The sequence below is a fragment of the Ahaetulla prasina genome, chromosome 2 (genome assembly GCF_028640845.1).
Source record: "Ahaetulla prasina isolate Xishuangbanna chromosome 2, ASM2864084v1, whole genome shotgun sequence".
Taxonomy (NCBI): domain Eukaryota; kingdom Metazoa; phylum Chordata; class Lepidosauria; order Squamata; family Colubridae; genus Ahaetulla; species Ahaetulla prasina.
In genome coordinates this window covers 79,522,273-79,537,289 of record NC_080540.1, presented here as the reverse complement: position 1 = coordinate 79,537,289, position 15,017 = coordinate 79,522,273, and the positions used below count along the sequence as shown (strand labels likewise).

The 15,017-nt window shown below is 38.7% G+C and overlaps 1 protein-coding gene across 3 annotated transcripts in view; it reads right to left on the bottom strand.

Moving 5' to 3' along the window:
- USP4 (ubiquitin specific peptidase 4) overlaps window positions 1-10,055 on the bottom strand; it is a 50,399-nt gene extending 40,344 nt beyond the window's left edge. For 2 of the 3 annotated variants that reach the window (XR_009153120.1, XM_058166138.1), the window contains exons 1-7: window positions 9,839-10,052; window positions 9,338-9,465; window positions 6,880-7,010; window positions 2,895-3,021; window positions 1,964-2,109; window positions 1,537-1,598; window positions 153-296 (exon numbers count right to left, since the gene is read on the bottom strand). Coding sequence is in view for 1 of the 3 variants with exons in the window: in XM_058166138.1 (XP_058022121.1) it covers window positions 153-296; window positions 1,537-1,598; window positions 1,964-2,109; window positions 2,895-3,021; window positions 6,880-7,010; window positions 9,338-9,465; window positions 9,839-9,993 (893 nt within the window). In the remaining 2 variants the exon portion in view is untranslated. Of the gene's footprint in view, window positions 1-152; window positions 297-1,536; window positions 1,599-1,963; window positions 2,110-2,671; window positions 2,772-2,894; window positions 3,022-6,879; window positions 7,011-9,337; window positions 9,466-9,838 lie in introns of those variants that run through there. The other variant, XR_009153121.1, reaches the window with a different exon arrangement.
- Between the last annotated feature and the right edge of the window lie 4,962 nt (window positions 10,056-15,017).

Genomic DNA, 15,017 nt, shown 5'->3' with positions numbered 1-15,017 from the left:
TAACAACTACAACATACCGGCTTTCTTTCTGTGTGTATAAAGACTGTTAACTACAAATACAGAGATTAAGACTTCCTAAAGGGTACAACCTTATTTAATAAAGGAGTGACTCTAATATTTAAAATATTTATAGAAAGAATATTCTTACTTACCCTTTACCAAGGCTGGAACAGTTCAAACCATAGGAGTTATTGCTATCTCCATTTGTAATGACTGAAGAGGCAGATACCGAAGAGCAAGAGCTTCCTAGTGCTTTTGAAGAGGTAGCTAGATTTCTGCTAGTTGCAGTACATGATCTAGGAAAAGGCATTAAGATAACACTCATAATTTCTTAAACACTGGTTTTGGAATTGGGATTTTGATAAGTGTTATTTTATTTTTTCTGGATTTTTAATACAATAGAACAAAGAAGACAAGGTATCAAATTTAAGAGGTAGCTAAGGATATTCTAGATTTATAGATCTATCTATTACACAAAGAAAATTTTCCAGCCATCTAATACCAAACAGAATGTTTATTTTTAATAAAGAAACCAAATTTCAATAAACATGGTATTTTCAACCTTTAAATGCTACAACACTTTTACATCTGAAACTATAATTTTTTTGAAAGATGGAAATTTAAAAGCTAATATTTTAATTTCTCTCAATCTCTAGAACTGGTTTTAGATGGTTGCTGCACATGAATCGCTTATTGTGAGATGAATAAAGTTTTGTTTAGATTACAGAAATGTAAGAAATTAATAGTTACATAATATTTCTCCAAAAGTTAAAATGTATCTGCTCCAAGCAAGCCAAAATTACTCCATAGTATGTTACCCAATAAGGTTGTAATTACTACATACATCTTCCCCTCACTTAGTGACCACAATCCATTCAAGCAACTTTGTTGTCAAGTGAAATGGTAGGTAAGTGAACGTGTGACTGAGAGAGAGGTACTCTGAAGGTCATGGATTGCTGTCATGTCAATCAATTAAAGTTTTCTTGTAGTGTCCTGGGTCTGATCCTTCCATCTTTTTTATGTCTTGAATGTAGAGAAATTGCTTTAAAAAACTATCTCTTCCTGAATTGTTTTTCTTCCAACATTTCCCTAAAAAAACCCTAACCTCAAGTTACCAAGCTCAGCTTTGAAATCTTAATTAAAAACCTCCAAGCCCTCCACTACTGCCTAAAAGTGACTAGATCTTAATCAGTTTCACACTGTCGAGCTCATAAATGCCACAGTGATCAGAAGATGACTTTTTACTCCATTTATTACCACATTTGCAAACAATCACGAAACAAGACAACCACTAAATGAGCTGTGTATTATTGGAATTTCTTGGCTTCTTAGGTCAAATTTCTTACGGACTTTAAAATAAATCTAACCAAAATTGATTCTGTTAAGGTAGTTACAGGACATTATTAATTCACATATTTAAATAATGAGTTTATTAGTTCTGATTACATACTGCAATGTGCAACCTTGCTTTGGCAATAAGTTCTGCAAATACTTAATTGAGCCATAGAACATGAAAGATGAGAGACAAATGCTTACTTTGTCAGAGAAGATTGTCTAGGCCATGAACCATCTTCATTTTTCACTTCTATTAACACTACCTAACATGATAAAAATAGTCAACAGTGTTATACAAAAATACAAATGCTACATGGACAAAAAAACTTCAGAGCCCAATTAAATCATTTTCAATCTTGAAAAAAGCAGCTACTATTTTAAAAATTAGCACCTACATATAGTATTTCAACGAACTTTTTCAGGTCACTCCAACCATACTGTCACACCACAGCTGTCATACAGGAGCTGATTTTCAGAGGGGTAACTTCCATATGAATATTACTAGATGCAGAATGCACAATATTCCAGAATCCATTTTGTTTCAGAATATTTTGTAAAAATTTATGACCCTAGAAATTGCAACCTGTTTAAGTAACCCCAGAAACAAAAATATATCTTGATTTCTCACCTGTCCCTGATAGAGCCCTGCATCTTGTATGGTGCTATCGAGTTTGCTTAATTGTTCATAAGCATTACTTGTACATCTGTTCCACAGTCTGACTTCTTTACCATCAGGAATATCAAATTGCTTTCGCATTTCCTTTTCAATAGTAGCTGATAAAACAAACATATAATTACATGGAAGGCTGTAATGGCTACATAGTACATAAACTGGCTTATTCTATAAGGCACATGTTTCATGTGAATTATTTTTTTTAATATAATGAATACATTTCTGATTCAGCATGCACAAAGTGGCTTGGATAATTCTCATACTGTCCTATTTACACTTGGGATATGTACATGTGCACATATTTGCATAACATCCTATTTACCCTTGGGGGGGGGTGTGTGTGTAAAAATTTAAGCGAAACGTATGAGTGATTTTAGTTTAAAAATGAAGTTAGGGCTTCTGGAACAGAAACTAGTATATTCAAATACTATAATTATCTAGAAATAGGATTTTTGTATGAAAAAGGGCAAATACAAGGTTGAGTATAGATATGTAAAAGATGGGAAAATATATGGAATATTATAAATTCAAAAATGAGTTTTAAAAAATATAATCATAAGAATAATGTATATTTAATGCAGTCAATTAAAATCAGACAGCTAATTTGGTGCAGTAATTAAGGCACTGGGCTAGAAACTAAAAGACCATGAGTTCTAGTCTTGCCTTAGACATGAAGTGAGCTGGGTGACCTTCCAGTCACTCTCTCTCAGCCCTAGGAAGAAGGCCAAGGGCAAACGACTTCAAAAAAACTTTGCCAAGAACACTGCAGGTGCCGAATAAAATAATAAAATTGAAATAAAATGAAATAAAATAAGACTTTCAGAAAAATATAGTTGTCCAATTTAATTCTTAAATTTTACAATTTAATATCATGCATTGTACTTACCAATCGTATCTGCTTTGCTGAAATAAGAGTCCACAAGATTTGTAGGATCACTGTTTTGACACAACTTCAACTCCAAAAGATAAACCTCTACTTTACAGTGTTTAACAAACAATCCATACTCCACAACCTATTTAAAAAACATCACTTATAAAAGTATGTTTCAAAAAGAATGAGATCATGAGATCACAGCTTTATCTGCAGTCAAAATTGTATTTGTGCTTATAAATAAAATTAACCTAGTCTAAAACTATCTTATGTCAAAATATCAATATAAATATAATCATTTTATGTTTATGTCAAAAATTTGGAAAGTGGCAACACAGATTCATTTAGAACAAAGGGCAAGACATAAGCAATGAAAAAAGAACATGTAACAAAACATTTTAAACCCCACACATGCATTGATTGGTTCTTATCCATACCTACACTCTGAATTACTTCAAATTCAAACTGCCCCACTGTGATTACAAAAAGGGCATTTTTGCATCTGAAATAATATGGCTCATATTTGAAACTGTTCAATTTGAAATGTTTTGTGCATGCTGCCTTAAACAGAAACTTTCTTACTTTTCCTGACCTGCTCAGGGAAGTTGGAAAATATTCCAGTTGAGAATGAAGACCTCAACAATTTGGAGCTAAGTTTTATTTTGGGAAGTTTTTAAATATAATTTATATAGCCGCCCATGTCATACTTATGGCCCTTTTAATGGCCCTTTTGTTAAATTATATGTACAACTCCCGATTATAGCCACTGAATCTATATAGGCAGTACAAAACTTTTGAAGGGGAACTTGCACATCACCTCCTTGAAACCAGGGGTGAAATGCTCTCAGTTCGGACCGGCTCGCACGATCCGGTAGCGATGGCAGCTGCTGGTTCGGAGGACCGGTAGCAAAAATCCCTGGCCCCGCCCCACCCACCCCGCCTCTGCTGAGCCACACCATCAGCAGAGGGTTTTTTTTTACTTTTAAAAGCCGGTTTTTCTTCAGCCGAAACATGCCTTTAAAAGTAAAAAAAAGCCTTTGAGGATCCTGCCCCTCAGCTGAGATCGGCTAAGCCTTTAAACTTTAAAAAAAAAATTAAAGTCTCCTCTGGCAATCTCACCTGAGTTCCTCATCAGCAGAACCTTACTTGTACTCTTTCTTGTAGAAAACATGTTTTCTACAAGTAAGAGTAGAGATTCTAAGGCACTTACCTGATTATTGATGAACGCATGGCCACAGCCCGAAAGCAGTTTCACTTTTAGCCCAGACAGAATCAATTGCTTAGCTAATCTATTTCCTCAGTGATCAACTAATGCTGGCTGGCTTTGCTGGCTGAGGAACTCTGGGAATTGAAGTCCACAATAAAATAAAATAATAAAATAAAATATTTGTGCAACTTTCTGAGATTTGGTGTTTTTCTGTAGTGTTTCACTCTAACTACACAAACACACAAAATCTCACAAAGCTGTATGTGGCATTTTGTGTGTGTGTGTGTGAGAGAGAGAGAGAGAGAGAGAGTTAGAGTTGTGTTGTTTGTGTGTAAAGTGTGAAAGTTGGTTTTTGAGCTTTTTGTGGCTGTGTGAATTGTGAAGTGCAGCTGCTTTTACACTGTGTGTGAGTCAGTTGTGTTGTGTTGTGTGTGTGTAAAGTGTGAAAGTTGGTTTTTGGTACCTCTTATTGTTTTTTATACTTTGTTTATTATTTTTATTATTTAGTTATTGGTCACGCCCACCCAGTCATCTGACCACCAAGCCACCCCCACCAATTAAGCCATGCCCACAGAACCGATAGGGAAAATTTTTAGATTTCACCCCTGCTTGCAACCCTGAGGAAGCTGCATCCTCCTGATGGCTGGATACATCTGATTTGAGGGTATCTCCTTAAGTATGTGTACATAAAGGAGATTTTTAGCTCTCCAAGAGAAGTGTTCTCTGTGAATAGACATACATACAACCTAGGAAGACCAAAAGAGCAATCATCCTAAGCTTTTTACTGTGTTTCTCTGAAAATAAGACCTTGTCTTATATTTTTCTGAACCCTGAAATAAGCGCTTGGCCTTATTTTCAGGGGAGGTCTTATTATTTTGGGGCACGTGGAGCAAGACGGGGATCCTCTTGCTGTCTTATCTACTTGTCTCCCTAACCCTAACCTGAGGAAATGGAGGGGACTGGCTGCACACGCGCTTAAATATTTTCAGGGAGGGTTATTTTAGCGCATGCACTCAAAAGCCCGATTGGGCTTATTATTCGGCAGGTCTTATTTTTGGGGAAACAGGGTAGAGGACATGCCAGCGGGATGAGATGAACAAATAACAGGAGTTCCCATCTGTTTAAGTTTCAGCGACCCTGAATTAGTAGTTACTCTCCAAGCCTGAAGCAGAAGCCAAAACAAAACCTAGCTTCTTATTCTCTACATACTTGAACAAAAATAGAGATACACTCTTAGAAACAATGTAATACTGTATGGACGATAGCATATACCATATGTCTTTGGGGATGCTACAGTGCAGCATTCCTCAACATCAGAACTATAATATTGGATTAAAAAAAGCAGACAGAGGAATACCAACAGCAAGAAAGCAACTAATAATATTTGTATGCCTTAGGCCGTAATTTGACAGTACTACTATGACAATTGTCATGTCCAATTATGCAAGCTGAGAACAAGGAAGAAAAGAAGATACATACAAAAAAATAGAAAGCACCCTCCCAAAATGTTCAAAGTTAGAATAAAGATATTGTATAGTGGAAAACAACAGACAAGGTAGTGGAAGGGAAAAATAATCACAGTGAATGCCAAATGTCTTAACATTTGCACAAAATGTCTTAACTCTGTCTCTTGGTACACTCATGATAGCAGAATTGAAATATTTTCATCAAGGTTTCTGCATTAGTCAACGCACTAAACTAGAATAGCATGGCATCCCATGCTATGAACTCAGACAATGCAAAGAAAAAATGACATCAGAGGTAAAGACATTAGCCCCCTAAACTGAAATTTAAGGGTGTACCCGTTCTCTTGGGCTATCCATGGTGCAAAATCCTATGAGCAGAAGACTAATTAGAGGAACATCTACTCTTTTCCAATTTATGCTGCAATTGACAAAAGGGATTTCAACTGGATTTCTATTTAATATTTTATATATTCGTATTATTCTTTACTTGTTCTTCAAAGTTTCCTTTGAATGTCCCTGGTTCCTTCAACGTTTACTGTTGCATCTTGCCATTTTAGTAAACCCTCATTAGGGTCAAGAAGCTACAAATTAAAATCAATATGCTCCCACATTCCTCAAATTTCCTCTCCTTTTAATACACAGATGTCAAACATAATTATGATGTATGAACATTCAAATATTGGGACAGATTTAATAAAATTTAAAAAAACAACCAATTTTAATCCAATGATGACACATTTGGAAATTTAGTCAACTAACACTTCAATCCATTAAAATACTTCTATAAAAAAGGCTTCAGAATTAAGGTTTTAAAATGAAGCAAGCCTTGAACACGCAATAGAATCAATACAAAAACACATTCATGTAAGCTAGTAGAATGTTCTTTTTAACTTTTAATTTTTCTTCATCTTTGATTAAAAAAAATTCTATTACCTTACATGAATGTGTTTACTCTGCTTCATGTACAATATATGGAAGTAAGAATGTAATGGACTTCACCATGTTAATTCTGAAGTTTAGATTAATAACTAATATACAAAATATAAGCACTGAAGATTATTTTTTTATATATCTTTTATATTAGCTATTGGGTTATTATTGGAAATAGGCAGCTTTCTCTATTTCAGTTCTTCAATTTTACATCCAAATGCAATACACTACAATTTACACTCACATTAAATGTCATCAGTTATGCTATTTATAATTTAAAAGTATGTTTCCTCTGACAAAGTTAAAGGAAATTTATAAAATTTCTGTAAATATGCAAGAAAGGCCTTCTCTACAATCTTCTAAATATCTAGGAGATACAAGGAACACAAATACTTACTTTTCTCACAATTGGCTTCTGTCCCTCCATACAACCATACCAATTTGCTAGTTTATCCCAAGCTTCAGTAGGAACCAGTACATAATCCAATTCATCAATGAGGTGCTCTTTCAAAGTTTGAGTTTCTGAATCTAAAAAAAGAAAAGGAGACATAGGATTATGGGCTATTTCATTCACTATATCAAGACAAATCTCGACACAAACTACATTTGCAGAGCAAAATTTAAAAAAACAAACAGGAGAATATTTAATTCCCCCCAAGAGCCAGGGTGAGGATAATATGATGGAGCCGAAAAGGAAGGGCAGTGGTGCAAGTGATGATTTCCTGGGCAAAAAATGACAGCTGCTGCCTAATGACTTCTTGCTTAATGATATAGTTAGTTCCAATTAGGGTTCCAATTAGGGTTAAGTGAGGATTACTATATTATTTTAACCTATACAAGTAGTCCTCAATTTATAACCATTTGTTTAGTGACTGTTCAAAGTTACAGCAGCACTGAAAAAGTGACTTACGACCAGTTTTCACTGCAGCATCCCTATAATCACATGATCAAAATTCAGGCATTTGGCAACTGGCATATATTTATGACAGCTATGCTGTCCCGGTGTCATATGATTGCCGTCTGTAGCTTTCCCAGCTGGCTTCCAACAAAGCAAAGTCAATGGGGGAAGCCAGATTCACTTAACAACTACATGATTCACTTAACAGCTGGGACAAAAAAAGTCCTAAAATAAAACTCACAACTGCTTTGGTTATCAATTGAAATTTTGGGCTCAATTGTGGCTCTAAGTCGAGGACTACCAGTAATGAATTTGTACATACTACTGGATCCATCATATACTTTGGATATTTCTATTTCAGAACTGTATTTATAGTGGAAGAACCCAGATTGATAAATACACATCATGTGCTACTACAATAGAAACCCACCTTGAGGTAAAAACTAGTACAAAAACAGAAAAAGGAAAAGCAGATATGAAGAGAGATTTGCCTTTTTTCAAGCAGATATTATAAAAACTAAGACAGCTAATAAAGATATACAGCAGGAGTGTCAAACTCAAGGCCCTGGGGCTAGATCCAGCCCACAGAGTGCTTAGATCTAGCCCATGCCACGGCCCTGGAAACAGTGAAGGACCAGCTCATGGTGCCTCTGTCAGCGAAAATGCGCAGCCCTCCTGAGCTCCATTTTCGCTGGTAGAGAATTGCAGGAGGCGGTCCCAGCCAAAAACAGAGCTCAGGAGCCCGTTTTCACTGGCAGAGCACTCGGGTCACCACAGGTACCTCTGACACAAGTGACATTGAGATGGCCATGCCCACCGCAATCCCCCAAGGTCAAACACAACCATAATGCAGCCCTCAATGAAATCAAGTTTGACACCCCTGAATACAGAGATATATAAAGGTATCAACAATTCAGTTTTGAGTTCTAGACATAACTTAAAAGAGTAATGAAATGGTAAGAAAGAAAGAAAAAGTTATATGGGAAACCATAGATAAAATATTCATTTAAGATTGATAAATCTTTCAGAGCTTTTTCAAGGTCAATTATAATTATAATTGCCACATACTCAGAGTGGGGTTTTTTTTGTCCATAGCAACATTAAAAAAATCACAAGGGCAGCAATCTGTTCTCAAACGTTAGAACACTTTTTGTATGAAGTTTTTTATTTTTTTAACATGTCAAACATGTTTCATTTTCAATTAAACAGTGTGTTGTCTGGGCATAAATAAGTTGAAAGATAGTAATCATAATGTTTACAACAATATTCATTACATTGATATTAATTCTATAATAATAAAACTAGTAATAATATATACTCTATTTTAATCAATTTCCCTTATTTCATTAATCTTTTTCTTATATTTCCAAGTTTCTAACTTCTGTTTCGTTATCTAACCACTGATAAATACCATATCATAAAATATTCAGTTTGTTCCTTTTCCTTTTTTTTCCAACCATGTATGTATTTTTGTCCAATATTTTTTTGCTTTTGGGCATGTCCACCACAAATGATAGTACAAACCAGGTATCTGATGGCATTTCCAGCATTTAACTGACATATCCTTAAACACCTTTGCCAATCTTGAGGGCGAGAAGTGCCATCTATAAAACATTTTATTTAAGTTTTCTTTATATGCAGTTGACATCGCTGATTTGTAATTCCTACTCCATAATTTCTGCTACTTATCTAATTCTATTGTATATCCAAAGTTTTTAGCCCATACTATCATTGTCTCCTTTACTTGTTCATCTTCCATTTTAATACTTAATAGATAACTATATGTTTTATTAGTTTTTCATCTGTCCCTGACCCTGTTAGTATCTGATCTAGTAAAACTTTGAACATTTTAACTAGTTTTAACTGCAGGAGGATCTTAAGCACTCAAAACTGACATAGGATCCCCTGCCTTCCCCTTTTTGAGTCCTTCCCAAAGTCAGTTCTGGGTAATTCTTACCGGTAAAAAGTCCGGAGTTGTCAATTGGTCCTGGGAAGAGGTTGGGTTCTCCAACGTTGTACAAATCCCAACTTTCAAAGCCCACATATTTCTTCCACTGCTTGAACCACCGACTGTCAATCAAATACCTGCCATAAAAGCAAATATATGTATGTATGTATGTATGTAAATAAAAAAGGCAAAGATGGAGAGATGATTGGGGGAAAAAAATCCGAGGGAGCCAAGGAGGCTCGAGAATGACTCAGCAATGATCGGCTGACGCTTCCGAGACCTTTTCGGGACAGAAACCGAGCGCTCCCAGCCGGCCTCCGCGCCCGCCTCAAACGCGGCCTCCTTCAGAAACCAGCGGCCAGTGTGTCGCCGGACAGAAATACGAGGCGGAGGGGGGGGGCGGCCTTGCCCTAAACCTGACACCAGTGGACGGGCCGGGAACAAGCCTCCCCCGAGGCCTCCTTCTCCCGTCCGTCTCGCCGCCGGCCCCCAACCCGGGTGCAGGCTCACCAGGACTCCCCCGGCCGCAGAACCGTTTTCAGAAGCGGCATAAGCTCAGCACGCTGCATCGCGGCATCCGGCCTTAAGCCAACAGGGGCTCCTCCGCCCTCTAATCCTACTTCGGCCGCCGCCATGACTGTGCGCCCTGCCGGCCGGCCGGCCATCCTCAACCGCGGAAATGCCTCCTTTCGCTGGGGCGCGCACCGAAGGGCCACCGCGCAGGCGCGACGTTGCTCGGGGTTGAGAACGTCGGTCAGGTGACGTCACGCGGGAGGTAATCCTCCTCCTGGGCGGAGAGGAGAGTTCTCACCTCGTTGCGTAACCCGGGAGGCTCGAGACCGGCGTTCTGTCTCTCCAAGTAATGGAGGCAGCTTCGTTCTTTCGAGACGCAGTGGGGCCTGGCCGCCCTTAGGAAAGTCTTCCCCGCGTCTCCTTCGCGTCATTTTTGACCCAAAGGTGCTTTTTTTCAGGAGGCGACTGGACTTCCTTGGTTTTTCTTTGAAGACGTATCGCGTCTCATCCAAGAAGCTTCTTCAGCTCTGACTGGATGGTGGGCAATGGCAGGATTTATATTCCTTGTAGACAGCTGGTCGTTTGCATCCTTTTTGAGGGACGTTGAAGTACTTTGGAAATCCGTTCATACTCCCCACACCATTCGAAGGGTGTTCAGAATAGAATATAGAATTTTTTATTGGCCAAGGGTGATTGGACATACAACGAATTTGTCTTGGTGCATATGCTCCAAATTGCTTCAAATTGCATAGCTAAAAGTCTATAGAAATTCTCAGTCATTTCCAAATAAATTGCAGACCACAGCATTACTCAGGTGACCCTGAGGACTCAGATAAACCTCCCAGTAACCTGAACGACTCTTTAAAAGGATACATATAAGCAGCTTTTTGCAAGGAATATAAATCCTTCCATTCCCCACCGACCTGTCAGAGCTGAAGAAACTTCTTGGATGAGAAGTGAAATGTCTTCAAAGAAAAACAAGAAAGTCCAGTTGCCTCCAGAATAAGCACCTTTGGGACAACCATGACTTGGATGACTGAGCATCTCTATAGACTTTTCATTTTTGAGTTAATTTGGCACAAGTGATGTAAGGCACTCGATGTCCTGGTGATTGGCGAAAAGCGCAAACAGCCCAATCAAACGGGATTGAGAGTTTAACAGATTGATAATTATGATCCAGCTTTACCTAGTGGTGAAGGTACTGGTCTAGAGGACGAAAAGGCCTCACTTAAACATGAAAGGTGGCTAGGGGACATTGAGCCAGTCCTTCCCTCAGCCTAACCCATCTTTTCTTATGCTGAAGGGAAAATAGGGGGCAGAAGCAGTAAGTATGTTTGTGGCCTTGAGTTCAGGGGTGAAATCTAGCAGGTTCTGACAGGTTCTGGAGAATCCATAGCGGAAATTTTGAACAGTTCGGGGAACCGGCAGTGGAAATTTTGAGTAGTTCGGAGAACTTGTGCGCAACTTGGGCATTCTCCTGGATGAACGGCTGTCGTTTGAAGATCACTTGACGGCCGTCTCCAGGAGAGCTTTTTACCAGGTCCGCCTGGTCCGCCAGTTGCGCCCCTTTCTTGACCGGAATGCCTTATGCACGGTCACTCATGCTCTCGTCACTTCTCGACTGGATTATTGCAATGCTCTCTACATGGGGCTACCTTTGAAGTGTACCCGGAGACTGCAGTTAGTCCAGAATGCAGCTGCGCGGGTGATTGAGGGAGCACCGCATTGCTCCCGGGTAACACCACTCCTGCGCAGTCTGCACTGGCTACCTGTGGTCTTCCGGGTGCGCTTCAAGGTTTTGGTTACCACCTTCAAAGCGCTCCATGGCTTAGGGCCCGGGTACTTACGGGACCGCCTGCTGTTACCACATGCCTCCCACCGACCCGTGCGCTCTCACAGAGAGGGACTTCTCAGGGTGCCGTCCGCCAAGCAGTGTCGGCTGGCGGCCCCAGGAAGGTCCTTCTCTGTGGGAGCACCTACTCTGGAACGAACTTCCCCGGTTTCGCCAATTGCCTGACCTTCGGACCTTCCGCCGGGAACTGAAAACTTATTTATTTATACAAGCAGGACTGGCCTGACTTTTTAAATTCTAAATTTAAATTTTAAACTTTTAATGGTAATTTTATTGGGTATTTTTATGGTCAATCGACGGTTTTAATTTGGCCTTTTATTGAATAAGCTTTTTAATGGTTATTTTAATATGTATATTAATTGTTTTAAATGAAGGCTGTACACCGCCCTGAGTCCTTCGGGAGAAGGGCGGTATAGAAGTTTGATAAATAAAATAAAATAAAAATAAAAATAAACCGGCAAATACCATTTGGCCCCAGAGTGGGGTGGGAATGGAGATTTTGCAATATCCTTCCCCCAGGAATGGGGACTGAATGGGGATTTTGCAGTATCCTTACCCTGCCACGCCCACCAAGCCACACCACGCCCACCAAGCTGTGCCCACAGAACCAGTAGTAAAAAAAATTGGATTTCCCCACTGCTTGAGTTACATATGCAAAGGTGGAATAAAAATACATTCTCTGTGGAATATTCCTCCCTTGGAGATTAGAATGGCCCCAATTCTGTCTTTTGCAAGGCTCTAAAAATCTGACTATGTACCCTGGCCTGAGGTTTTGAATGTGATAAGGGCCCTGTTTCTTGGCTTTACTATAGAGTCACTTGGTTGAGATGGGCAGCTTATAGAAATTGACTGACTGAATAAATAAATAGGTTTTATTCCCAATATGACTCTGTGTTTAACTTAACTACAGGTTTTAAAATTAATCCATGCAGTAATTTACATTTCTTCAGCATCCCAAGCCTTTAATTACAGCATACGGATTACATAACATACTTGTCTAAAACTTGGCTAGCAAGTTTGTGGTAGTGTTTCAGGCAAATATGATCAGTAGGTGGCAACCAGGTAGCATAGTAAGCAAACATCCATTAATGTTGAGAATGCTATTTTTCAATCTTGCCTTATTTTATAATAATAATAATAATAATAATAATAATAATAATAATAATAATAATAATAATAATAATAATAATAATAATAATAATAATAATAATAATTTAATTTTTATACCGCCCTTCTCCCGAAGGACTCAGGGCGGTGAACAGCCAAATAAAACAATACAATATATTACAATAAAAACTATTTAAAAAACTTATTCCATATGACCTAAATTTAAATATAAAATACATAATAATAAAAATAAACCCCATTTAAAACGAATTAAAAACCCCTATTAAGCCAGTCCTGCTCGGCAGAATAGGTATGTTTTTAGCTCGCGGCGAAAAGTCCAGAGGTCAGGAAGTTGTCGAAGTCCTGGGGGAAGCTCGTTCCAGAGGGTAGGTGCCCCCACCAAGAAGGCTCTCCCCTTGGGGGTAGCCAGCCGACACTGTTTGGCTGACGGCACCCTGAGGAAACCCTCTCTATGGGAGCGTACCGGTCGGTGGGAGGCATGTGGTAGCAGAAGGCGGTCCCGAAGATATCCCGGTCCTATGCCATGGAGCGCTTTAAAGGTGATAACCAACACCTTGAAGTGCACCCGGAAGACCACAGGTAGCCAGTGCAGCCTGTGCAGGATTGGTGTTATATGGGAGCCACGAGTGGCTCCCTCTATCACCCGCGCAGCTGCATTCTGGACCAACTGAAGCTTCCCTTGGGGAGCACCATGTAGAGAGCATTGCAGTAGTCCAGGCGAGAAGTGACGAGGGCGTGAGTGACCGTGCATAAGGCATCCCGGTCTAGAAAGGGGCGCAATTGGCGGACCAGGCGAACCTGGTAAAAAGCTTTATAAATAACTCAAGGCACCAAACATATCTAATACTCTTTCCTCCTACTATTTTTTCCTGAACAATAACCCTGTGAGATGAGTTGGGCTGAGGGAGAGTGATTGGCTTAAAATCACCCAGATGGTTTTCATACCTAAGGTGGGACTTCGACTCACAGTCTCCTGGTTTCTAACCTGGTGCTTTAACCACTATGCTCTGTGACTTGTAACCTTGCCTTTTTCTTTTCTACTTGCCATGTGCACAAAGCACATTAAACCAGGTAATTAAAAGACCTAGTTCTTATGGTATGACTGGCTTGAACCATTAATATGTAGTAGCACTTTTTCCCAATCAGTCTCACAGGGCTGTTGTTTTGGTTTGAGGAGGAAGGTGTGTTGGATATGTTTGTGGTAGTATGTCAGGCAAATATAATCAATAAGTGGCAACCAGGTAGTGTAGTAAGCAAACATCCATTAATGTTGAGAATGCTATTTTTTATTTTGCCTTATTTTATAAATAAAAGATATTTGTAAAAATAACCCAAGGCAGGAATCAATAGAGGAAATTGATGGTTGTCTCATTTATTTACTCAGTTTAGATAGCCTACTATCCTGTATTGGTGGCTCTATATATCAGAAATATTTATTGGACAACATCTTAGCTACCTTTGTCATTTATCAAATTTATATGGCCATCCATCTTACAAGTGATTATGGGTGGTGTACAGCAAAAAGGTATAAAAACAATAAACTCATCAAACACAGTCATAATAAAAAAAAGGTTAGGCAGGCTATTACTTCCTGATTTTAAGTGGCTGGGGAATTCTAGGAATTGAAGTCCACATATCTTAAAGGCTTAAGATATTTGGTATTATGTCATAAAATATTTTATAAAATTTGCCAAATTTCAGTTCCACAGAAGTCATGGATCCTGGATTTTGGATACATTCTGTAAGCTACTTCATTTCAGGTATCTGGTTAAAAAGGTTTTGATCTATGACACATCATTTTCCCCACTTATAGAATACAGGTAGTCTTCGACTTACAACTTTTTATTTAGTGACCAAAGTTAAAATGGCACTGAAAAAAGTGACTTATAACCATTTTTCACACTTACTACTGTTATAGCATTTTTGATCACATGATCAAAATTTGGACACTTGGCAACTGGCTCATATTTATGATTATTACAGTGACCCAAGGTCATGTGATCACTTTTTGTAACCTTCTGACAAGCAAAATCAATTGGGAAGCCAGATTCACTTAACCACCATGTTACTAATTTAACACCTGCAGTGATTCACAACAACTATGGCAAGAAAGGTTGTAAAATTAGACAAAAGTCATTTAACAATTATCTTGCTCAGCAACAGAAATGTTGGGCTCAGTTGTGGTCGTAAGTCAAG